The 26,829-nt window shown below is 42.1% G+C and overlaps 1 protein-coding gene and 1 long non-coding RNA gene across 4 annotated transcripts in view; both read right to left on the minus strand.

Moving 5' to 3' along the window:
* Positions 1-11: 11 nt before the first annotated feature.
* Positions 12-2,239, minus strand: LOC122761064. Its single transcript, XR_006358525.1, has 3 exons — positions 2,225-2,239; positions 1,123-1,236; positions 12-690 (listed from the first exon to the last, which is right to left on the minus strand). It is a non-coding gene; the product is annotated as an uncharacterized LOC122761064 (long non-coding RNA).
* A 12,842-nt stretch (positions 2,240-15,081) lies between these two features.
* Positions 15,082-26,829, minus strand: part of LOC122761065 (metabotropic glutamate receptor 7-like) — a 29,750-nt gene continuing 18,002 nt past the window's right edge. The window contains exons 3-10 of one of the 3 annotated variants that reach the window (XM_044016299.1): positions 25,811-25,946; positions 24,265-24,419; positions 22,832-22,969; positions 21,738-21,938; positions 21,025-21,164; positions 17,665-18,594; positions 16,631-16,970; positions 15,082-15,385 (exon numbers count right to left, since the gene is read on the minus strand). In XM_044016299.1, the coding sequence (XP_043872234.1) occupies positions 16,704-16,970; positions 17,665-18,594; positions 21,025-21,164; positions 21,738-21,938; positions 22,832-22,969; positions 24,265-24,419; positions 25,811-25,946 (1,967 nt within the window). In that variant the 3' untranslated portion in view covers positions 15,082-15,385; positions 16,631-16,703. The other 2 variants (XM_044016301.1, XM_044016300.1) reach the window with 2 other exon arrangements.

Here is a 26,829-nt window from a genome sequence, read left to right on the forward strand (position 1 = left end):
TGAACTGTGCCCTCAGTTATTCTTTGTTTATTTGTATTGATTGTTTATTGATGTTGGGCAAACTTCATGTGTGAAAGTGACGAGCCACCTGTGATACTGAGCATGTTCAATCAAAGCTGCGTCTGATTGCAGTTCATGAGCGTGGAGCAGAGTGATGGAGAAGAGCGTCTTCTTTCTTTTCCTTTAAGTTTGTGCTGATCTGGGTTCGCCACGTGTCGCCGCTGTATGACCTTGCTCTGCCGACATCCACATTATTATTTGCGTCATTTGAAATAAATGTGTATTTGATATGAACAGATTGATTTTGCATCATAAACAGTATCACAAAGTATACGTGTGATATCATGATGCAAGATTGTGTTTTAACTTGAAGCTCGTGCTACTGAACACTTGTTTTTTGACGACTCTATGTTCCGTAGTCCGGCCCCCTCTTGACCAGAATAGACGCTCGTTGGCCCCCAGGTCATTAGAGTGTGACGGCCCTGCTCTACAGGTACAGTCAGCATTTAGACATGACGGTAGTCAGAAATCTACAGGACCTGATGGTTTCTCAGCCTCTGTGCTAAAAAACTGCTCTCCTGAACTTCATGATGCTTTCTGTGCAATCTGAAAAACTGACAGAGAATCCTGTTGTTCCAGAGCTATGGAAGCGTTCTATTATCATTCCTGTGCTGAAGCTCTCATGTCCGGCTGAAAACAACACAAACAAGTACAGGAAATACAGTGTTTCCAAAGACTTATGGTCAATATGATCAAGCCTGCTATTTCTGAACATTTAGACAAAGATCAATACAATGGATGTCATCATGATGACGTGCAGTGAGTCATGTGACCCAAGGACAACTGCAGCTGGTTTAAAAACTCACAGCTGATGAGAAATGACTTTGATGTCGTTGCAGAACGAATCACATGAAACTTTCTCACTCACTTCGAGTTGAGTTTTCTACAATTTTTTTGTGTTTAACGCACAACAAAGTCTGTTGTCTTGTTGTCAGTGCATTGTTACAAGTTTTCTCAGGATTAAAGTTTTTATGACGGTAAAACAGCTGTGTGTGTGTGATTCTGTCTTTGTGAGGACACAGGTTTGGTTGTGACTTCTTCAAAGGACAAAGTGTCTCTTACTTTGTCTCTGAGGCTCCAGGTTCATGACTGAAGGTTAAAGGTTTGTCCATAGACTGGTCACTCTTCACAGATAGACCGCTGGGTCCTGGAGACTCTGCTCTCTGGTTCTGACCTCTGCAAACACAAACATCACATGATCACTGATGATGGTCTTTGTTTAGACACTTTGATCACAAAGCAGATTTAATGTTTACAGCCTGTGGTCACTGATCTTTGTGTAAAGATTGATCCTCTACAGCAGCAGTCTCCAACCTTTTTTGAGCCATGGACCGGTTTAATGTCAGACAATATTTTCACAGACCGATTTTTAAAAAAATAAAAAATAAAATAAAATGATACGACCGGCATATTTTTAAATATAATAATAGACGTGAATCCACTGTGTATGCAAATGTATTAGCAGCGTCCACGTAACATCGCGCCATCGATACTGCACAGAGCGCAGCCGTGCGTCAACGGCATGCTGGGGGAAAAATGGCCAAGTCCATCAACTTGGGTGCTTCGTCAACAGCAGCAGCAGCACCCGCTCACTCTGCTTCACACAGACAGGATGTTGCTGTTGTGCTGATCTCAGGGTTTTCTGCCATGACTTTAATTCACAACACCGGCAGAGTTATTGTCTCAAACATACTTTTAATGCCGCCGTCACTTTGTGATCTCCAGCAGTTGATCTTCTTCTTCGATCGTGACGTGTGACCGAGGCAAGCATGTTGACATGTGTCAGAGTGAAACATAGACAGATGTGGCGAGAGAATCCGGTCATTTTTCAAAATAAAACATCGTACAGAATCTGATAATAAATAAAACGGAAATAATGTAAGTTATGTATTCTTTCTGTTTGGCCCGGTACCAATTGACCCACGGACCGGTACTGGTCAGCGGCCCGGGGGTTGGGGACCACTGCTCTACAGGTACAGTCAGCATTTAGAGTTTGTGTTTAGCGCACAACCAAGTGTGTTGTTCTCTTGTTGTCAGTGCATTGATTGCAAGTTTTGTCACAAGAAAAGTTTTTATGACAGTTGGTAAAAAAGCTGAAAGGTGCATTAAAGCCACCTGAAATGATCTTCAGCTAACACGCTTCACTGGACACACTGTCTCTTACTTTGTCTTCACAGACAGACCGTTGGGTTCTGGAGACTCTGCTCTGTCCTCGTCTTCCTCCACACAACCACTCATCTGCTGGACTTCAGTCATTCTGAGACACACACACACACACACAGACACACACACACACACACAGGTTGATCACAGATTTACTGATGCAGAAATTTAGAAGATGTGTGTCTCTACCTCATCTCCCTCTTGTCCTTTCTCTCCCCCCTTTCTGTCCCCCATTTTCCTTTCACCCCAACCGAGGCAGATGACTGCACATCGCTGATTCTGGTTCTGTCAGAGATTTCTTCTTCTGTTAAGAGGGAGTTTTTTCTCTCCACTGATGCCTAGTGTTTGCTCATTGTGTGAACTATTGTGTTTCTCTGCTCTCCTTGATGTTGTCGATGTACAGACCTGAGATCATGTATGTTAAGATTTGGCGCTATACAAATAAAATTCAATTGAATAAACCGTCCCAATATACAGATTTACAGAGAATAACTTGTTTTCTACTGTAAAGTGTAAACCTCATATATAAAAAGCACGTCTTCTCTTTGTTGTTGTCATGAGTTTGTGCAAATGAGCTCCTCACTGACTTATCACTGCTCCACTCAAAGCATCATATTGAAAGCACTTTAAAGAGTTACCTCTCAGTTTGAGTGGAAAATCTCCTTCATGTTTCCTGGAGGACGTCTGATGTGGATCTGTGTTCAGTCCAGTGATCACACGAGAGAAAACTGTAACACATCAGGAGTTTTCTGTCAGAGAAGGTGTTTTATGAAACCTGCTGTTCATGTCACTTACATATTTGTGCCAGTAGATGGTGCTAGGCTACTCTGTATGTGACTGAAGGGCTGTTGTCTGCATTCAAGTCAGCTGATGAGCTCAGTTTTGAGAGCAAAAGTCCAATTAGATCCTGGATTACTTATTAACTGCATATTTGTTCATCAAGGACATCAAAAAGTACTAAGTACAATTACATTTAAATCATAAATGTGGATTTGATACCACTTCAAAAAAAGAATAACCTCAGTTTTGTTCAAGTCAACTTTGACCCTGGATTACTCCAAAAGTTCCAAGACAGTCTGGCTGCAGACCTGCACTGTGAGGTCTCCTGCACTGTCAGAACTGGAAGTTGATTCGAAGCCTTTCAAAATAAAAGCGAACATACCGGAAGCACGTATTTTTCGTTCTCCATGAGAAGTGTGGAGACGACGAGGTGAGTAAAAGTCAAGTGACAACAACTTTGTGTCAGACGAAGAAACAGAAACAGTCTTTATTCACTAGAATGTTATGTTGCACACTATATATTGACTATATAAAGTTATATTAATTTGAAAGAATTGGGTTTTGGACTTTTGGGTAGTTTTTAGCGTTGTTATCGTATCGATAGTGCTCACTTAAATGTGCCATTTTCCTACTCAAAGACCAAGAAAACTGAGTTATATCATATAGTTTTTATATCATTTTGTTTTACTTATTACGACATTATTTGTCTCTTACAGATGCATATTTCAATCTTAAGTACCAAAGTTGAACGCTGCACGTCATGCTGCAAGCGATTTCACTGCCCCCTGTTCCTAAAAGTGACACCAACACAATTGTCCAAGCTGCAGAGCCACTTAGAGGCACATAGGAAAGGTGGCATTTTATTTAAAGGTAAGCATAATGTATTTGTCTGTGTGTTTGTACTCATAAGTATGAGCCAACGCTACTAACTTCTGACAGGTTGTGGTTTGGCTGGTAAAAGGGGAAAAGGAAAATGAAGGGAATGTAAGTTGCAGTGAAGAACACCTGACACCTCACCTCACAGTTTTAGTCACTTTCAAAAATGAAAAGTTTAGAATCAGATTCTCTGCTCTGCAAGTCAACATTTATGTGAGTTATGTGAGCCAAAAAATAATAATAATAATGATCAAAAAAATAAATAAAATAAAAAGATATTTTAAAGTGTGTTTTGTGTCTACTGTTTTCTCTTGTAACAGAGGTTATTGGTTATGTGGGTCATGTAACTAGGTATTCAGTCATTCACTTTGAATACACAAAGCTAAGTTCATTTAAAATCATCAACCCTCACACCCTCCACTGGCAAATCCATGTGGTCCACAAGGTAAGAACATAGCACAAACAATATTAAGCAATTATTAAATGAATTATGAGTAGGGCTGTAACAATATGCAATATGAAACCGAAATCGCGACACTCAGATGCACGATCCTGTGTCGCGGTGTGAGAAGGCAGAATCGTGACACACCCCTTCCAACTCCCAGAGTGATCCCTCCCGTTCAGATCCAATGAATCATGTGACGCCTGCCTGCAAAAGTTGAGCTAGTTGAAGAAGAACGTGAGGAGAAATGGCAACCAACCCAGAAATAGCAGATCCTCCCTCTTCATTTCAGTCAGCAGTATGGCAACATTTGGGCTACATGGTGGAGATAAAGGACGGCAATCGTGTAGTCGACAAGACCCACACAATTTGCTGTAAGTGCTTTAAGTGACAACAGATAATAAATGGGTCCAACAGTGCAGGGGGCTACATTTTCAATGCTAAATAATGGTATAAAAGAACAGTCAGCAATAGGTTGGAGTGTAGATGCATTATGCCATCACACATTAAGGTGTATTTACAGAGATTTATTCTTTCAAAATTAATTTATAGTGCACACTAAACTAACAGCTGTCCTTTTTACGAATTAAATTAAAATACTGGAGTAAAATAATGCATGTTTTGAGGAGGCTATTAATGTTTTAAGGGGATCATAACAATAGCTGTACATCTAGTTTGCACTGATTATCTGTAGAATAACCCTAGTGGGTCATAACGTTTTGTATTTTATTTTTTAATATAATATTTTGTTTGTTTTTTATCTTTATTATTATCCTGCGTTTTTCACCTTATCCAGTTGAACTGGAAAGATATACAGTTTTTTTTTAAATCTCTTCAATTAAACACATGGATACACATAAACATATTTACATTGTATATATAAAATAAAGACCCAAGAAATAAACATCGGGAACGAAAAATACGTACTTCCGGTATGCTCGCTTTTATTTTGAAAAGCTTCCGGTCCTCACAGTACAGGAGACCTCACAGTGCAGGTCTGCAACGAAAGGTCCTGACAGTCTCAAAAGTTCACAGTAAAAGCACTTCATCCGACTTCAGTGCATTAAGCACTTATAGTACTTATAGTACTTAAAGCTACTAAATCAAGTCATTATTTTGATGATAATATGAATATATGACATTATTATTTCACTTTTAATCCAAATGATCATTTACAATCGTTCATTTAATCTCATTTAACATTGTGTTCGCGTTTGACGGGACTTTATGTTTCGGTTTGGACGCTTGAGTAGAATTGACATAAAGAAGAAAACATGACGTCACATTTAGGAAAAACAAAAGACGACTGACTGGAGTTATGACAGGCTGGAAGTTTCCATTCTAATCTGTCAGGATTAAGCAGTACATATAATTCATGGCTGTACTTAAGTACACATTCCACGTATTTGTACCTGACTTTGTTATTTCTAGCAACTTTGACTACATTTGATATCAGAAATGATTTTTGATACTCAAGTAGAGTAAATGTCAAACTTTAAGACTTTTACTCAAGTCTCACTTTAAGGTACTTGACTCACACGCACTAAATCATCATATATCATCATATATCATCATATATTATCATCATAATCACGTCAACACTCACCAGTCTGTCCTCGTGCTGCGCAGTTAAAATGGCGACTGAAGCAAAGTCACAGAATAGTTACTTTCACTTTCTCTTACAGGAAATGAGTCGAGCAGGAAATAAAGAGGCAGCGCGAGAGTTCTACATCTATGTTTGTGGACTTGAATTTATTATTTACACTTATTGTTCCTAACAGTATGATCATAAGTCTGCGGGTTTTCTGGCCTGAATGATTTGAATATTTTCTGATCGTTATCATATATTTAATATAATGATTACAGTGAATTGAACACATACTACTCTAAGGTGTAAAATAGTATCAGACAAAAAACATCCAACATAATGAATGAAATATCCTTGAAATAAGAGGAACATTCAATCAATAAATCCCTTCAATTTAACTGGGATTAAAGGCTTTAATGAACAAAAGGTGTTTAGAACACTTGTAATCATTGGTAGCAACTATAGGTGAGAAGAAAAGTGCAATTATTGGTGTTTGAACATCGTTGGTTTGAAATAAGTCAGCAAAGATGCTTCAGAAACGTTCCATTTCAATCAACTCTGCGTCCTATTTTGATTCACTTGGCTCCAGCGTCTGCTCAACAACTATCACTGTCAGTGGGTCAAAACAGCAGAAAACCCGCGCACCACCGCCACCGTGTGGCAGACATGTGAAGTGCGAGTAACACGACAAAACAAACAGGCAAACATGTTGATACCATGGATGTATTAGAACAACTGGATAGAGCTCCGCCCCTTTGCCTCCGTTCATTCCTATGGAGTTCTTTTGGATTGTTTTTTGAATGATTTATTGAACCAAATAATGTAGAAACAACAAGGCTCACATCTTTGTTTAAACCTTTCAAAGGAGCAGGTGCACAGGAAGAACGCAGAAGAGAAACATTTGCATGATCAAATACAGACAAATCAAACAAGATCAAAAACTAAAGAAAAAGTTAGCTAAGGCTTTTGTTTTTAGATCCTATTTTTCAAATCAAGTGAAAAGTTTCATTGCATTTTTACCTTTCATCATGTTAAAGAAACTGGTTATGAAACACAATAAATCTAAGTTTCACGTTCACATATTTCCATGTGTTCCAAGTATTAATATATCGTTTACCATTATTGACCATAACAAGAGCATAAATCATGTCCTCTTTAGAGAAGGGCTGGAGTCGGATCTCTGTGTGCAGCCAGTCACGTGTGCTTCAGAGGACACACAATGAAAGCTTTCAATATCATCACAAAATACACATTTATTTGTTTCCAAAGCAAATCTCTGCCGTAACATTTCACTGGACACAGGTTACACAACATTTAACATTTTCAAATGGACTTCTTTTGCTTTTGGATTTATGGGAAATTGGAAATATTGAGATCACAAAGAATATATAATATCTTTGGAGAAGATTGGTTTGATGCACTTTTGAAAAGACAATAAAGGGTGTGTGACGTTTTATTAGGAATTTGAATGCTCTCAAAGTTACAGCTTCCAACTAGGAGATGTGGAACATTAGGAGTGATGTGAGTCGAGTTTGAAATAATCCCTTGAATTCAATTCAAAGTAGGATTAGGGATGGCTTTCATTATGGATGCAAAGGAATTACGATTAACGACTAGATGTTATTTAAGGCAAAAATGTTCATGTGTCATCACACACTAAATGAATTAAAGACCAAATACCTTTATCCATGCAGTTCTTGTTATACAGCGACTTGTTTTTAATTGTAATGTATCTGTTTGTTACGAGGGGTGAAATTATGATTGTACAAAAGTTTCCAATATAAAAGGACTTGCTGGTGAAACAGGGATCATTTAACAGGACGTTTCTGAATATTGAAATCACACTTTAATAAAAACTGCCTCCATATGATACCAGAAGCTCTTATTGTGAAGGAAGGATTTGAACCTGTTCATGTTCAGTGTTCCATTGATAAAATCTGTGTATTCTCTTAATAAAGTGCATCTTTTGCTTCCAAATATAATCCAAATGAATTTGGTTGACCTTCTGAATGGCTCTGTTAGGGAAGGCCAAAGAATACGCTGGATAGAAACATCTCCATATGCTTTCAATCTTAGTAAGAAAGACTCCACCTAGTAAACTGATGTCTCTCAATAACCAAGAGTTCAGTTTAGTTTGACTGATTGAGTTATTACACTCCACACATAGATACATGTATCCCTAAGTATTGAACAGCTGATTTGATAGGAATGTTTTCTGTTTCTGCTTCTGTTAAATCACTCTGATGAATTTGTTCAAATCAAGTTTCAGCCTCGAGGCGTCGCATTATCTTGGGGACCTCAGTTTCACAGAGACGGTCGTATCGTCTGCGCGCTGGCTAACAACATCAACAGGTATCCCAAGAAGGAGCAATGTGTGAATTTTTAATAAAAATAGAGAGCATTTCTGTGGCAATGATAAAGAGAAGCGGAAAGACAGGGCAGCTTTGTTTGACCCCACGTTTGATAGCAGATCTCGGTGATGTACCTCCTGGTAACCAAATAGAGCTGTTTGCATTATCATAAAGAGACTCAGTAGTGGCTCCAAATTTACTCCCAAAGCCTAAAAGTTTGAAGCACTGATAGATAAAGTGATGCTCAATTGAGTATAAAAAGCTTTATAAAAGTCAAGAAACAAAATGAAGCCGTCGTCTTCTACTAAATGATTGACTGACGGGGCGGTAACATATTGTGTCACTTCCTGTGCTTCCACTGGTGTTACGCTGTGTGTCTCCTGCACTCTCTGTCGTTTTCTATCGACTGGAACGATCAATTAACTTTACTTTTAGCACAATTTACTCATCTTTTAGCACAAGAGCTTTAGAAGCACCAGGTGCACAGTTAGACAGTTTCTCCCCTATAGATCTCCCTGAGTTAACATCATTAGTTTCATCATCTAAGCCATCAACCTGTCAGTTAGATCCTATCCCCACCAAACTGTTTAAAGATGTGTTTCCTTTAATTAACAGCTCTATATTAACTCAAATGAATCTATCCTTATTAACTGGATATGTGCCCCAATGAACACGAATCAGTCAGTAACAGAGTTTAATTCCAGGCAAAGGTTCGGTACACGGGAGGTCAACAAGAGATCAGGCAGAGGTACAAAAGCGTCAGGCAAAAGGCAAGGACTGGTCTTGACGTGGCTGACGTGGAAGGTGGGGTGCACCCGCATTGACCTTGGTAGTTTGAGCTGGACAGAGACAGGGTTGATCACCTTGGTGATGGGAAATGGACTGACAAACCTGGGAGCAAGCTTCTTGGATTCCACCCAAAGAGGCAGGTTCTTGGTGGATAAACATACGCTTTGGACGCTGCAATCGTGTGGGGCAGTGGTCCTTTTGCGATCCACGGCTGCCTTGTAGGACTTGGACTGCCGAAGGAGGTTCTGGCGGGCCCGCTCCCAGGTTCTCCTGCAGCGTCTCGCCAATGCGGAGGGCACAGAGAACTCACGGCCTGTGGAGGGGAAGAGAGATGGTTGGTAACCGTGGACAATGTAGAAGGGGGACAGACCAGTGGATGAACAGGGGAGCGAGTTGTGGGCAAACTCAACCCAAACCAGTCTTTGGGACCAGGTTTCAGGGTCCTGGGAGGCGGTGATGCGGAGGCCAGTCTCCAACTCCTAGTTTAGGCGCTCCGATTGGCCATTGGTCTGAGGATGGAAGCCTGAGGAGAGGCTGACTGTGGCCCCAAGAAGACTGCAGAACTCCTTCCAAAAGTGTGAGACGAATTGGGGACCTCGGTCTGAAACAATGTCTACAGGGAAACCATGTATCCTAAAAATGTTATTCAACATGACCTTTTGCAAGTGAACCATTTTAGAGAATCTGTCCACCACCGTCAAAACCATAGTGTTACCGTACAAAGGTGGGAGTCCTGTGACAAAGTCCATGGAGATGTGGGACCAGGGGCGTTGAGGGATTGGCAAGGGCCTGAGTTCCCCCGACGGTTTCTGATGAGAGGTTTTGTTAGTAGCACAAACAGCGCAGGCATTGACATAATTGTAACATCGGAGACCATTTTAGGCCACCAAAAACGTTGTTGTACAACAAGGTCTTTTTTATACCCGGATGACAGACAGTCTTGTTGGTGTGAGCCCAATGAATCACTTCCCCCCTGAGAGCCTGGACAACAAAAAGCTTGTCCGCAGGACAATCTGGGGGGGGCAGCGACACCTTCGGCTGCCGCCTTAACCTTACCCTCTATCTCCCCTGAGAGAACTGATATAAAGCATGTTGCGGGTAGGATCGTTTTTGGATTCTGAGTTTACTTGGTCATGGGCGAAAATTCGGGACAGGGAGTCAGGCTTAAGATTCTTGGAACCAGGTCTGTAGGAGAGGATAAAGTTAAAGCAGCTAAAGAAAACAGCCCATCTAGCCTGCCTTGCGTTAAGCCTCTTAGCAGATTTGAGGTATTAAAGATTCTTGCGATCAGTCCAAACCTGAAATGGTTGGGAGGCTCCCTCCAGCCAGTGTCTCCACTCCTCCAGGGCCACCTTGACTGCCAGCAGTTCGCGGTCACTAATGTCGTAATTGCGTTCGGCCGAGGAGAGTTTCTTCGAAAGATAGGCACAAAGGTGAAGTTTGCCGTCTTTGGGGCTGAATTGGGAGAGGATTGCTCCGATGCCAACGTCCAAAGCGTCCACGAACTGCTGACTGGGGTCCGGGAGGATGAGGACAGGGGCGAAGCTTCTTTTAAGGCTCTTAAAGGCAGTTTTGCACTCTTGGCTCCAGACAAATGGTCTGTGTGGAGAAGTGAGATTGTGCAGGGGTGAGGCAATGGTGCTGTAATTGCAAATGAATTTTATTTTCTGTAAAAGTTAGCAAAACCCAGAAACCTCTGAACCTCTTTACGTGAAGTGGGAGTGGCCCAATGCGCCACAGCCGAAACCTTTTCAGGGTCCATCCTGACCTCCCCCTCAGCAAGCACAAACCCAAGGAACGAGACCGAGGGCTTGTGGAACTCACACTTTTCCGCTTTCACAAACAGCTGCTTCTGGAGTAACCGCTGAAGCACAGCGTGGACGTGGTGGGTGTGAGTCTCCACATCGGGGGAAAAGATCAGGATGTCGTCTAAATACACAAAGACAAAAACATTAAGCATATCTCGAAGTACATCGTTAACCAGATTTTGAAAAACAGCCGGGGCATTAGTTAAACCAAAAGGCATGACCAGATACTCATAATGTCCTGTTGGGGTGTTGAAAGAGGTCTTCCACTTGTCGCTAGTTTCTTTACTTGTCCTGTTAGATCTTAGTGCTGCATTTGACACCATTGATCATAATATTCCAAGAGATTGGAGCAGACTCTTGGTATCACAGGTGCTGCCCTCTGCTGGTTTAAATCATACTTATCTGATAGATTCCAGGCATGACCAGATACTCATAATGTCCTGTTGGGGTGTTGAAAGCGGTCTTCCACTTGTCGCCCTCTCTGATCCTGACGAGGTGGTAAGCATTGCGTAGGTCTAACTTGGTGAAGATCTTAGCCCCCTCCAAGAGTTCAAAGGCCGTGGAGATGAGGGGAAGGGGGTACCTGTTCTTGACAGTTATGGCATTGAGACCACGGTAGTCTATGCAGGGCCAGAGGGTCTTGTCCTTCTTCTCCACAAAGAAGAATCCAGCTCCAGCACGGGAGGAGGAGGGACGGATGAGACCGGCGGCGAGGGACTCCCTAACTATACCTCCATGGCCCTACGCTCAGGGGCTATGGTCTATGGCACAGTCATAAGGGGGATGAGGTGGCAAGGAGGTGGCTTTTGCCTTACTGAACACCTCGGCTAGGTCGTGGTAGCATGGTGGTACATTGGTGAGGTCAGGGTTAGTGGGAAGGGAGCTGTGGGCTTTTGGCAGACAGATGTTGGCACAGGGATCAGGGATCAGGTGCACGCAGACAAGGAAGGGGGCGGGGTAGACAGGAACCTGAAACAGAGACAAGGGTGAGTGATTTCAAAATAAAACAGGAAGACAAGACATGGAACATGAAGGGAGAAACAAAACAAGATACTTAACAGAAGTGACAGATCATGACACCAAAACGTTTGAAAAAGCAGTTATTAAACCCCTTCTCAAAAAAATCGACCCTTGACCCAGATATTTTAGCTAATTACCGACCTATATCTAATCTTCCCTTTGTTTCTAAAATCTTAGAATAGGCAGTTGCTAATCAATGATGTGAATATTTGCGCATTAATGGCCTGTTTGAAGATTTTCTGTCAGGTTTTAGATTAAACCATAGCACAGAAACAGCACTAGTTAAAGTTAGTAACGACCTTCTCTTGGCTTCAGATAATGGTCTAGTTTCTTTACTTGTCCTGTTAGATCTTAGTGCTGCATTTGACACCATTGATCATAATATTCTACTGCAGAGATTGGAGCAGACTCTTGGTATCACAGGTGCTGCCCTCTGCTGGTTTAAATCATACTTATCTGATAGATTCCAGTTTGTTCATGTTAATGATAAAGCCTCACTACAAACAACAGTTCATTGTGGAGTTCCACAAGGCTCAGTGCTTGGGCCTATACTTTTTACCTTATATATGCTTCCTCTAGGGAACATTATTAGAAAGCATAACATACACTTTCATTGTTATGCAGATGACACACAGCTATATCTATCGATGAGGCCGGATGAAATAAATCAGGTTGTTCAACTCCAGGAATGTCTCAGAGACATTAAGTCCTGGACGACCTGTAACTTTTATACTCCGATCACATTGTTACTTTAGATGACATCACCATGGCTTCCAGTGTCACTGTGAGGAACCTTGGAGTTACTTTTGACCAGTCATTTGATTCACACATAAAACTAATTTCCAGAACAGCCTTCTTCCACCTGCGGAACATTATGAAAATTAGAAACATTCTGTCTTTACAGGATGCTGAAAAACTAGTTCATGCTTTTGTTACATCTAGATTAGATTACTAAAACTCCTTATTATCAGGATGTTCCAACAAGTCTGTTAGAACACTTCAGTTAATTCAAAATGCTGCAACACGAGCTCTGACAGGAACTAGAAAGAGAGACCATAGAACTCCAGTGTTAGCTTCTCTACACTGGCTCCCCGTACAGTTTAGAATTCAATTTAATTTAATCCTCCTCCTCACGTACAAAGCACTTAATGGTCAGGCCCCTTCATACCTGAAAGACCTAGTCTTACCATATAACCCTAATACACCACTTAGGTCACAAAATACAGGTTTACTTGTGGTTCCCAGAGTCTGTAAGAGCAGAATGGGAGGTAGAGCCTTCAGTTACCAGGCTCCTCCTCTCCTGTGGAACCAGCTTCCAATGACAGTTTGGGAGGCGGAGCCTCTCTCTGTATTTAAAGTTAGACTTAAAACTTTCCTTTTTGATAAAGCTTATAGTTAGAGCTGGTTCAGGGAAACCTGGACCATCTCTTAGTTATGCTGCTATAGACCTAAACTGCTTGGGGATTTTCCTGTGGTGCACGCACATTCACTCTCTCACCCTCAGGGTATGAATATGACTTTTTATATGTCATTAACCTTGTCTCTTTCTCTCCCTAGTTTGTGTCTTTCCTTCCTTCCCTCTCTCTCTCTCTGTATTCTCATCTTGCAGGTTGCAGGATCAAGATCCAGTTTTCGAGGCTATCCATATCATACATATCATCACCATTATTATTGTGCTCTAATTGAAAGTCGATATCATTGACTGTATAAACTTGTGACTTGATACAGTTGTTGTGTATCTGCTCCTGGTCTCTCTCTCTCTTCTGTCTGTACCTCATCTCCCTCTTTTCCTTTCTCTCCCCCCTTTCTGTCCCCCACCTCTCCGCTGTTGTGTTTCTCTGCTCTCCTTGATGTTGTCTATGTACAGTGCCTTAAGATAATGTATCTTGTGATTTGGCGCTATACAAATAACATTGAATTGAATTGAATTGAATTGAATTGAATTGAATTGAATTGAATTGAATTGAATTTACTAGCACACTTACCAGAAAGATGGATGGATGGATAGATATCGATATGTAGAATAAATGAAGTTTGTTTAGTGACAGCTGCCCTAAGTCATTGTTGTCATTGTTAAACACAATGATTTATGTTTCAGTTTTATAATAAATGAGAGGGTTAGAAAAAAAATAGAAGCAGGTGAGAGTTACCTGCGTGGTGCGTTCAGGGACTCCATGTTAAATTTTATTGATAATATTCCGTGAAATCAGACATGCAGCTCACTTTTCCTCCGTTTTATTTTATTCCAACATTTTTTTCAAAGTTGGAACTTGAGTCAGGCAAAAGATGATCATGTACAAATCCACCGATGCTTCATCATGAAGAGGAAGAGATCAATAATTAAATATCAGTCAAGGCCGTTGAGTGAAAAAGACACAAATACCAAAAGGTTTTCTTCAGAGACACAAGTAAAAAAGCACCACAGCACAGAAGATGGAAACATTTGTCCCACAACATCAGCAGTGAAGCAGCGACATGAAAATACAAACGGTAGAAAACATACATGCTTCTGTTTTTATATCACAACCCATTTTAAATATAGAGTTTTTTTCTCTGGGAAAATAAGAAACAGGTCAAAGTCATATTCTGTCAGCTGACCATCAAACACATCAGACATGCAGTGACCAACAACCTGGAACACCTGGAACACCTGGAACATGGATAGACTTCCCTAAAGCCCCTGGAAAATAATATTTTAAGGAAGTTTTCCTTCTATATTTTCTGGGAATTTATTCTAAAGCCAATTATTCTATTAAAAAAAATTACAAATATAAAGTAAAACCCCAGAGGTGTGTCGTTGTTACTGAGGTCGTCGTCATTGTCAGGTTTATTTGTCAATAAAGTTTTTGAACCCTTCCACAACATGAGAAGCTCCAGGAGTCATGTGATCATCATCAGGTCAAAACAAGATACAAAAACAACTGATGAAACATAGAAAGACCAAAGGTTAAAGGTTATTCAACAGCATTTAGCTGAGTGACAACATCTGTTTACGACAAAACAGCTGCGATTGACGGACTCATTATGATGGACTTAATTTTGATTTAGTCGTGGCGTTGCCTCCAGACCAGAGGTCAGGTGTCACATGACTCAGCAGAACACAAATGACACCACATCACAACAAGAAACATGAGTCCTGGAAGTGTAACATGACTGCATCTTCATCATCTTCATCATCAACATCATGGATAAAAACAAACATTAACGACACAGAAACATGAAAACACGGTTGCAAGTACATCAGAAGACAAGACAACAGGAGGCGTGGCTCCAGCGGGCGGGGGCATGTTGGGAAATACGTGACCCTATGTGACCCTTTTTTGTCATTCTCTAAACGACGTCACAGCATCTGTGGGCTCCAGAGGAAAAGTCCCATGATGCTTTGCTGCAGCGCCTGACGTGAAGCAGGTCTGGTTTTCAGTCTGCGAGCAGAAGACACGTCTCACCGTCTCACCGTCTCTGTGCTGTTACATCACAAGGTCGTCATTCACGCGTCTCTTCTTCACTGCTGAAAACGAGAGGGGAGAGGTCAACACACAGGTCAACACAAAGGTCAACAATAGACTTTCTACATGAAGAGGAAACTGTTCTTGTTGATACTCGGTAGCCAATATGGCTCCGCCTGTAGGAGGAGCCTCTCAGTAGCTGCTGAGTGAAGGAATTTATCCCACAATTCTTTGCACACCAGCAGCAAATCTTATCCAATACACGATGGAGGAGGGACGTGTTGCAGCTGGAAGCAGCAAATTCATTTTGAAATGTAAATGTGACAAATCAAACAAAATAAACGTTTCTTCTGGATTTGAAAACAGTTCAAATAACATGACTCTGCTGCAGTGAGTTGAACTGAGCTGCTACAACAACAGTTAGCACAGTGAGCTAATACTGACTTTATCCGAAATGATTCTGTTCGGGAGCAGTTTCTCTACAATTAGCATGTCCACAGTTAGCCTGACATTAGCCATTAGACCAGACATTAGTTCAAAGTTCACTTAGAGTCATTCTTGTCAAGAATTACTTCGTTGCTAACTCTGTGTTAGTCCAGGGTTAGCTCTGTGTTAGCCTCAAATTCACCCAAAATGTGCTCATGGTTTTAACTGCTTAAGTAGTTAGCTTGTCCAGTCCACACTAGCCTCAGAGTTAATCATAGTAGTGCACTGTTAGCATCAAATTAGTTTAATACTAACTCAAACCCAGGGTTAGCACAGAGGTAGAGAGTTATCTAAGGGTTAACTGACTTAGTTATGAGTTAACTGAGAGATAGTTCAGACTAACCTTAGTTAGCTGAGAGTTATTTGCAAGTTAGCTGAAAGTTCGTTGTGAGTTAACTGAGAGTTGATAATTAACTGTGTTAGTTAAGAATTAAATGAGATTTAGTTGAGTTAGCTGAGAGTAATTTGAGTCAGTTGATAATTAACTGAATTAATTACAAATTACGTGAGTTGAGTGAGAGTTAATTGAGTTAATTGAATTAATTGAATTGAATTAACTCGGAGTTAGTGTTAGAGTTAACAGTTAGTTGAGAGTCAAGTGATAGTTAACTGTGAGTTAGCTGATAGTAAGGTAGGATTAGGGTTAATAGTTTAGAGTTAAGTGAGTCAACTCAGTGACTTGAGAGTCAACTGCGAGTTAAATTAGTTAGTTGTGAGTTAACAGTTAGTTGAGAGTTAGCTGGGAGTTAACTGCGAGTTAAACACTTGAAACAGCTGCTTCCTGTTAAAAAGTGATGATTCAACATGAATTACATTAGTACCTCAGTCAGTTACTCTGGGATTATTATTGGATGTTATACATGGTGATGTCATCATGTTTCATCTCTGTCTTCTTCAGATGTCATGTGACTCAATGATGGCCTCCATGTTCTCACACAGCTCTGTCTTGGCCTCTCCGTTGGGTCGCTCGCTGACTTTATGCGACAGTCGGGACGACATGGTGGCGGCTGTGGCAACGGCCTTGAACGAGCGTTTCCTCTTCTGTACGTTGAGCTCTGGGTGGAAGATGATGACGTAGACTTTGGGCATGTAGAGCAGCCCCAGAGCTACGGACGCGCTCAGGTTCATGGAGATGGTCAGCGTGGTCGTCTGGATGTACAGCTGCAGAGGAGGAGTCCGAAGAAGGGGTGGAGTCATGTTGTTTTAATAGATCACTTTAGTTTAGTCACATGACTGATGATGTGTGCCAGTTTGAACCCATGGATAATGATGAATGAATAAAGAGACGCGGTGCAGCTGTAATGGGTTCCCCTCTGAGTCACAGCCACAATGTTTATGTGTTAATGACCCAGCTGATGCACCAATGAGAGGGGAGGGGCGGAGTCACCAGAGACTGAAGAGGAGAAGGAAGATGAAGAAAACAGCTGGAGAATTTAGTCTCTTCTGATGTTTGTATGTTGATTTAAATTAAAACAAATTAATGTGTGTGTGTGTGTGTGTGTGTGTGTATTAGTGTGTCATTTCTGTCATAAACACTGAGCTTGTCAGGACCAGTTGAAAGAAACCTGGTCCTAATGATGCACAACCCCATAAACCCCATTGAATGTTTGTTGAAGAATGACTTCTTTTTGGGATGACTATTAAATGAATCTTGTCGCTCCTCCTCTAAGCTCAACAAGGACTAGCATTTTTTGCACATGCTCTCATGAGTTTGTTTTTGGAGGTATGATGTAGACATGGTAGTGTAGGAGTTTTCTGATTCCACAAGATGGCAGTAATGTGACTTTATAGGTATAAGAAGAAGAAGAAGTTGTTGTGTCACGTGGGAACTTTAGTTTCACTCACTCACTCTTACCTTCTCCGCAGACTGTGCTGTTCCAAAGAAGATCGGAATGAAGGCCAGCCACACGATGCAGGTGGTGTACATGGTGAAGCCAATGGGCTTGGCCTCGTTAAAGTTCTCGGGGACGCCGCGCGTCTTTATGGCATAAACCGTACATGTCACCATGAGTAAGATACTGTAACCCAACGAGCAGATGATCTGCAGGTCTGTGATGTCACATTTCAACACGCCACGGGCGTGGACGGGGTTAAGGGTCTTCTCGTAGTCAACGACGGTGTTGGGCGGATCCACACCGAACCAGACGAGGACGCCCAGCAGCTGCACGGAGATGAGGCTGGAGGTGATGGCTAACTGTGAGGTCGGGCTGATCAGCCTCGGTGTCGTCACCGACTTCTTCCCCTGCTTGAAGATCCGGTAGATGCGGTTGGTTTTGGTGAGGAGCGCTGCGTAGCTGATGCACATGCCCAGACCCAGGAAGATCCTGCGGAACGAGCACACGCCCACATCCGGCCTGGCGATCATGAGGAAGGTGATGATGTAACACAAAAATATACCGGTCAGCAGGACGTAGCTCAGCTCCCGGCCCGATGCTCGCACGATCGGTGTGTCATTGTAGCGTACGAACGTGGTCATGACAAAAATGGTGGTGGTGATTCCAATCATGGCCAGGAAGACGGGGATGACGGCCCAGGGCGAGTGCCACTCCAGGCTGGTGATGGGGATGAACTGACAGGCCGTGCGGTTGTTGTTGGGCCTCATGTTGTAGGGGCAGCGTTTACAGGTGAACTCATTGAACTGGTAGTGGTAACCGTCGCAGAGCTCGCAGTGCCAACAACAAGACATCCCTTTCACCACCTTCTTCCTCTCACCTGTCTGACATGGGAGGCTGCACATGGAGCTGGGAACATTGCGCTCACCACCGGGCCACTGCATGTCCTCCATCTGCAGAGACAAGCATCAACATGGGAACGTAAACATCCTGTTTACCTGTAAACTTATATGTAGATCATGTTTCAATGAGACACGTGTTAAAGGATAATAAACTCTACAATGTCTACATCACATGTTCATGTCTTTGTTTCACTTTTCCAACACAAATGTGAAGTTTATAAACCATTCACTCTCCCACACCAAAGTCTTTCTCTCTCTCTCTGTCTCTCTCTCCGTCTCTTTGTCTCTCTCTCTCTCTCTCTGTGTCTCTCTCTCACTGGTCTTATCAGTGGCAGACAGACTGCTGCTCTATTGTCAGACCAGGTTGTCGATAAAGCTTAATGTCACTGCAGGCGGCAGCTCAGGTGAACGTGTGAATGGCCCGACATGAACACGCAGTAAAGAGTGAGTGAGTGTGTGTGTGTGTGTGTGTGTGTGTGTGCATGTTTCACACAAGCTGTGTGGACCAATTGTCAAACAAATCTATCTTTGTGAGGACATTTTGACTGGTTCACCCAACTAAAAGGTTTTTTGAAGATTAAGACCTGGTTTTAGGGTTAGAACTCAGTTTGATAGGTTAAGGGGCTCGAGAATGTATTATGTTAATGTGTCCTCACAAAGAAAGTAAGACCAGCATGTGTGTGTGTGTGTGTGTGTGTGTGTGTATGTGTGTGTATTTGTGCTTGTGAGTCTGTGTGTGTGTGTGGGTATTACTAATGTTGTAGGGACCTAAAACTGTTTACACAGTCACATTATGGGGACTTGTCTTCCTTGTGGGGACAAAAATCAAGTCCCCACAACGTAAATGACTACATTTTAAGGTGAAGATAAGTTTTAAGGTTAGGTTGAGTTTAGGGTTAGGATTAGGATTAGGCCAGTTGTAATTGTGGTTAAGGTTAGAGTAAGTCTCCAGGAAATGAATGTAAGTCAATGCAATGTCCCCTCAAGTCATGAATGTCCAACATGTGTGTGTGTGCGTGCGTGCGTGTGTTTGTGTGTGTGTCTAGGTTCAGAAGGTCAGGGGGCGTGGTCTACTGTACGACTGTCATGATTTCTTGTGTAAACGATACAATTTACTGCAGTTTGAGCTATTTTAAAGAAAAGTTCTTTGTGTTTTTTATAAAATAAATGTTGTTCACTGATAAGAAGACGTTTAAAACTCAGTGTGAAGTTTAAGTCGTTAGAACAGCCTTTTTCAAACTGGGGGGCGTGGAGACTCTCCAGGGGGGGCGCGAGTTCTGTTTTTTCCAAACTTTTGGTCTCGCTGTAAGCTGGAAGTGACGTACCACAACAAAACCTACACTGGTGACAAGTTTTGGATAATAGAGAAGTTTCTGAGGGGGAAAAAGAAAACTGTGCAACTAACAACAAGCCAACATCAGCCGAACAGAACAATGATTCACGACGACCAAAACCCAAGACCAGAAAATGCCACCAAAGACCTCTCTGTATGTGTCTCAAAACATTGGCAGGAGACAGCATTTGTATTGTTAAAACAAAAAAAATTAATTGCACAGCAAATGATTGATATTTGTAAAGTATTCTTTGTTATCCAAATTTATTTATTGTTTAAAAAAATTATAGTTATAATTGCATATTTCATATTTTTATTTGAAAATTGCTTTCTCACAAAGCAATATTGAGGTTATTTGTATCGCTAAAGCAAAAATGTTGTGGGGCCCCCCGGCCAACAGAAAAAGTTTGGGAACCACTGGGTTAGAACAAAGAACAGCTTTTGACTTTTTCACAACTCATTTAATCAACCAGTGTTTTTCCTGAGGATCAGCTGTTCTGTGTTTACTGACGACCATCCAACACACAGACACAAACACACAAATCTCACACACACACACAAATCTCACACACACACACACACCTCACACACACACACACACACACACACACACACACACACACACACACACATCTCACACACAAACACATCTCACACACACACAGACATTCACACGCACACACACACACACACACACACACACACGCAGGCTCACTCACACACACAGAGCAGCTGGTTCAGCAGCGGCTGCTGTGTTGAATTATTTAGTGTGTGAAGAAGCAGAGACGTGGCTGTGAATTCAGAAGCAGTGGAGTTACACAGCGTCATTGCTGCTGAGGCCAGAGACAAAGACAAGGGGTCTGAGGACACATGAGGACACAGCAGGGGGCGCTCCCAGCACAGACAGTGCTGACTACACGGCAACATTCAGTTTAATCAGAGTAGAATCATCACCAATACGAGTTAAACTCACTCTGAAGTACTTCAGAGTGTGTTTGGTCCTGATCAGAAACATTTATTTTACCAGTATAACATTTACTCTGTTTCAGTAACTCTTAAACACACAAAAAACCCTCAACTGTTGCTTTCACATGAATGGATGTAAAGATCATGTGTTCACTAGACCAGGTCACGTGTGTTTGACTCACGTTGAGCTGCAACGTCTCCGTCCACTGTCCGATCACACGGTAACCTGGACCCGTCACGTTGTTCCTCTGGAACTGGAAAAGGTCGTAACGTCCGGGAGCGTCACCGTTACGATTAAAGGTCACTGCAGTACCAGCACTTCCTATGGAGAGCGCACAGCTGAGCGACGTTTACGTCATAAATGCAGCGGAGACTACGACATAAATGCAGCAGAGACTACGACGTAAATGCAACAGAGACTACGACGTAATGCAGCAGAGACTACGACATAAATGCAACAGAGACTACGATGTAATGCAGCAGAGACTACGACGTAAATGCAACAGAGACTACGATGTAATGCAGCAGAGACTACGGCGTAAATGCAGAGGAGACTACAGTGTAAATGCAGCAGAGACTACAGTGTAAATGCAGCAGAGACTACGATGTAAATGCAGCAGAGACTATGTAAATGCAGCAGAGACTACAATGTAAATGCAGAGACTATGATGCAGAGACTATGATGTAAATGCAGCAGAGACTACAACGTAAATGCAGCAGAGACTACAATGTAAATGCAGCACACACTGCGATGTAAATGCTGGAAAAGTTTTCCCAGTAAAGAAATGATACAGACGGTCTCTGTTTTGACACATGACTTAGGGGAGGTCACATGAATTTTTGTCTTAACTTCAGTTTTGGTTTGTGTGACATTAATAAAAACATCTTCACTCACCGTTGAAGCTGACACTGCGGATGTACCTGAGCAGCTTCTTCCCTCCAGCCTGTTCCATCTCAGCACAGATGCCGGAGTTTTCCGGACATAAATCCCTCTGCATGTTGTGGAGTGCGTGGGCCATGGCAAACACGGCGTCTATCACAAACTGGACCTTCCCTTCCTGCTCGTATTTAGAGTCAATGCCAATGCGCTCCTGACCTGAGACAGAGAGACACACAGTGTTTTCACTGACATCATAGTTCTAGATAGACAGACAGACAGATTTTCTCTGTGGACTTTGGTGTGGGAGAGTGGGTGGTTTACGAAAGTCTGTCTCACAGAGAGATAAAGACATGATCATGTTCTTCAGATATCATTTTATTACACAGGTCTTGAAATCTGTTTTTGCTTGTGTCTCCGCTGGCAGCCATGTTTTCACTGACAGTGAATCTCTGTTCTTCAGCAGCAGGGGGTGCTCATAACACAGTCAGCTCTGACTATAGGCACAGTTTAGTATCAGTCGCATTGTTTTCCATGACTTCATTTTCCATTCCTCAACATGGGTGGAGTCATATGTTAGTATTGGCTCAAGTAAATCTTGTCAGAGCAGGTACTAAAAACACCAGGTACCAGGTTCTAGCACTGATGGAGAAGAAGAAAAAACTCAAGACAAGTGGAGTCGTGCCGGGACTGTGTCGTGGAAATGTGTGTCAGCACCTCATATAAACAAACCCTGAAGTATTCGTTTAATTCAAGAGTACACTGCAAGTGCTGCAGAGTTAGAATAAATACAAGTTTTTAAAGAATAAAAACAAATAAAAAAGCATTAAAATAAAAAAGCATTAAAATCTGCAACGGAACAGAAACATCTCACACTAGGCATAAGAATCCAACTCTGCAGTACCCCACAGAAGAAGAGGGGGCGCTGTAGAGAACACTAAATCACTCCAAATCACTGACACCAAAACTTATTTATGGTGGGAATCTTATGGTGGGAATCTCTTTTAGAGCCCTGACCTCTGTCCTGAAGGCAAGATCTACCAAACAAACACACACACAGGCAGACAAACACACACAGGCAGACAGACACACACACAGAGAGACAGACTGACCCGTGCACTTCCTGCTGCTCTCATCTTTCCTGGATGAGCTCATTAGTTTACAGTTGAAGTTTTCCTCCCAGAACTCAGCAAACCACACGTTCCTCCTGTTGTTCTCCAGTGTTCGTGACGTAAAGTATGCATCAAAACCTGGAAAACGGCGAGTGGTGACATGAAGGTGACAGGAAAAATTCAGTCAGAGTCAAAGAAACAAACACATTTCATTACAGTCAAAAAAGTTGTAGAGCAATCGTAGAGAAGTCAGAACAGTCGCAGAGAAGTCGTAGAACAATCGTAGAACAGTCGTAGTGAAGTCAGAACAATTGTAGTGGAGTCAGAACAATCGTAGAACAGTCGTAGAGAAGCCAGAACAGTAGGAGAACAATCAGAACAGTCGTAGAACAGTCATAGAACAATCATAGAGAAGCCAGAACAGTCGTAGAACAATCGTAGAGAAGCCAGAACAGTCGTAGAACAATCATAAAACAATCATAGAGAAGACAGAACAGTCGTAGAACAATTGTAGATAAGTCAGAACAGTCCTAGAACAATCATAAAACAATCGTAGAGAAGACAGAACAGTCTTAGAACAATCATAGAAGAATCGGGGAGAAGACAGAGCAGGAGATCTTTAATCTGAAGACGAGCACTTCATCATCATCATCACAGAGTCTTTGATGATGATGATGATGATGATGTCGCTCAGACAGATATTATAATCATATTGTGATTATTGTGTGTCATTACATTGTAACTTTTCCTTAACCATGTAATGAATTGGGAAGAGGCCAAGGTCATTTGTGCAGAAGAAAACCGATACCAAGGGTTAGCTGATGCATGAAAACTGGCTGAAGCTGGTCACATGATAAGGCATGTGACCAGCGAACATCAGGTGACAGTTCTGAAGAAGGAGGAAGATACACGTCGAAACTTGATAACAAGGTAAATGAAAACTTACCACTGTAATCACCACCACCAGCATAATCATATATTGACAGAATGAATTTGTTTTCACCCTGTTATGTTTTGCAGCACCTGATTTGACCTCCACTCATTATGAAGGAAAGAATAAATATGACTCAAACACTGCATTGTCTTTCACTGGAACAAGCAGCGAGAACACTGAAACAAAGTAAACAGTTAAAGTCTCTGTGGATGACAGAGGACAGAGGACTGTTTGTTTAAAGCTCTCTCTTGTCTTTTCACAGCTGTTGTACCTGATCAGCAGGTGAATCTGTTTCCTAATTAAAACCAAACTAAAAATCTGAATATTTTGTCTTTGGATTAAAACCTGAAACGTCACAGGAAATAGCAGGGGGGTGTGGCTTCATGTGGCCATCATCACCATGACGACACATCTGTGATCTGTCTCCTGCCCCCCAACATTGGTCCCAAATAACACCAGAGTAGAAGAAAAGGAGAGGTCAGAAGGTCAGTGAACTGACCGCTGATGGTGGTCCTCTTGGGCAGGATGGTGACAGCTCCGACTGCGGTGTCTTCCAGCTGATGGATGGGACTGTTTTTGGTGCCCCAGCTGTCGGAGCCAATCCACAGGAAGTGACCCACCAGGTCGGCTCGTTTACTGGCGTTCAGGATTCCCCTGTGTTCAAACGCGCGCACACACACACCACAAGTCATGTCACGTTACATAATTTGATGGCTGATGACATTGGACAATAATTCAGTGAACGATCCAACAAGTCATGTTTCCACAGAGTGGGATAGCTCAGTTCAGTTCAGTTAGGCTAAGTTTGGTTCAGTTCAGTTAGGCTCGGTTTTGCTCAGCTTGGTCCAGTTTGGTCAAGTTTAGTTCAGTTTGGTTCAGTTAGGTTCAGTTTGGCTCACTTTGGTTCAGTTAGGCTCACTTTGGTTCAGTTAAGCTCAGTTGAGCTCAGTTTGGTTCAGTTAAGCTCAGTTTGAGCTCAGTTAGGTTCAGTTTGGTTCAGTTAGGCTCAGTTTGGCTCAGTTTAGTTCAGTTAGGCTCTCAGTTTGGTTCAGTTAGGCTCAGTTAGGCTCAGTTAGGCTCAGTTTGGTTCAGTTAGGCTCAGTTTGGTTCAGTTTAGATTTGGTTCAGTTAGGCTCAGTTATGTTCAGTTTAGCTCAGTTCGGATTAGGCTCCAGTTTGGTTGTTTAGTTCAGTTGATCAGTTGGTTCAGTTTAGTTCAGTTGGGCTCCAGTTTGGTTCAAGTTTGGTTCAGTTAGCTCAGTTTGGTTCAAGTTAGGCTCAGTTTGGGCTCAAGTTTGGTCTCAGTTTGGTTCCAAGTTAGGTTCAGTTTGGCTCACTTTTGGTTCAGTTAGGCTCAGTTTGGTTCAGTTAAGCTTGGATTGAGGCTCAGTTTGGTTCAGTTAGAGCTCCAGTTTGGCTCAGTTAGGTTCAGTCAAGCTCATTTGGTTCAGTTTGAGTTTCAGTTAGGCTCAGATTATGTTCAGTTTAGCTCAGTTCAGTTAGGTCAGTTAGGCTCAGTTAGGCTCCAGTTTGGTTCAGTTTGATTCAGTTGGGCTCAGTTAGGCTCAGTTAGGCTCAAGTTAAGTTCAGTTAGGTTCAGTTCCAGTTTGGTTGTTTGGCTCAGTTAGGCTCAGTTTGGTTCAGTTTGGTTCAGTTTAGTTCAGTTAGGCTCAGTTTGGTTCAGTTAGTTTGGTTCAGTCTCAGTTAGCTCAGTTTGGTTGTTTAGTTCAGTTGGGCAGTTTGGTTCAGTTAGGCTCAGTTTGGTTCAATTTGGTTCAGTTAGGCTCAGTTTGGTTGTTTGGCTCAGTTAGGCTCAGTTTGTCATTTCTCCTGCTCTCGTATTGATTTTACTCTCAGCACACGTTTGTTGATGTGAACGAGCGACAGGAACAAACATGTCGATGCATCGACATCAAACACAAACACGAAAAATCCATTCCTGCTGTTCACATCCTTTCAAAAAAGGAACAAGAGTGTCAGAGTTTGTGTTTCACCAGAGGGAAGTCACGTGATCCCTGACCTATGATGTCATCAGTCACATGTACCTGATGTCCTTGTCAGAGGCGAACAGGATGACAGCACGGGCGTGATGAGTGTCCAGCAGCAGACGGATGATCTTATCAAAATCAGAGGGTTTATGGTCACCAGAGATTTTCAGTGACTGAGCGATGCAGATTCCACCTGAGCAAACAGGAAACAGGAAGTGTTAACATCGACACAATCCTTTAAACGTTCTAATGTTGAGAGATTTTTGCTCAGAAGAACAAAAACATGTACAAAAATTTAATTTTGTCCTTCACATTTTAGACTCTGGAGGAGAAAAAGCAACAGAAGAATTTAACAAAAACTAAATCATCGTCTTCCACAGAACATAAAACCTCCTCCCACATTTGGAAAAAGTCCACCACATTATTTGTAAACTGAAAAAAGTCAAATCAGTTTTCAGTCTTGTCTTTGGCATTCATACAAACATTAGCTTAGCATCCACGTCCACGCTGTTCTCCACTCTGTTTCTTCTGGTTATATAAATGTACATTTTTGACTTTGTAACCAAGAATCAAAACAGTGAGAAACAGTGAAAAAAGCTGAAACAGAAAAAGAAACAGAGGAGTTAATCTGACACTGTAAAAAAACATGAATCAGTGACGTTAAGATTTACAATAGAGATAAAAGCAATTACAGCCACTGCACCATGAAGAAGCTTCCACTGTAAGTCTCCGGCTTTCTTGGTTTGCGGTAGCTTGTAAAGAGTTTTCCACTCAGGCTTCTGAGCTGTTGTGAGGGACAGGTGAGTCCTCCAAGGAGTTTCCACTCTGTCCCTGAGCTTAGTCTGCAGTAATGCTTTTAAGACTAGATAGTACATTGTTTTTCCCGTCATGTCCAACAAACCATAATCAATAAAACCATTCACTTTCAAATAAAAACCAGTGTCACTTTCAAAAACAGGAGTGATGTTCATATCAGGGAAAGAGTCAGTGGGATCTGGCTGAGCTGAGGCATGACCCTGACTGACCTGGTCCCCAGACATTGGGCCAGAGAAGCAGCATTGTCCAGGTGAGGTCCG

The sequence above is a fragment of the Solea senegalensis genome, unplaced genomic scaffold (assembly GCF_019176455.1).
Source record: "Solea senegalensis isolate Sse05_10M unplaced genomic scaffold, IFAPA_SoseM_1 scf7180000014318, whole genome shotgun sequence".
NCBI lineage: Eukaryota > Metazoa > Chordata > Actinopteri > Pleuronectiformes > Soleidae > Solea > Solea senegalensis.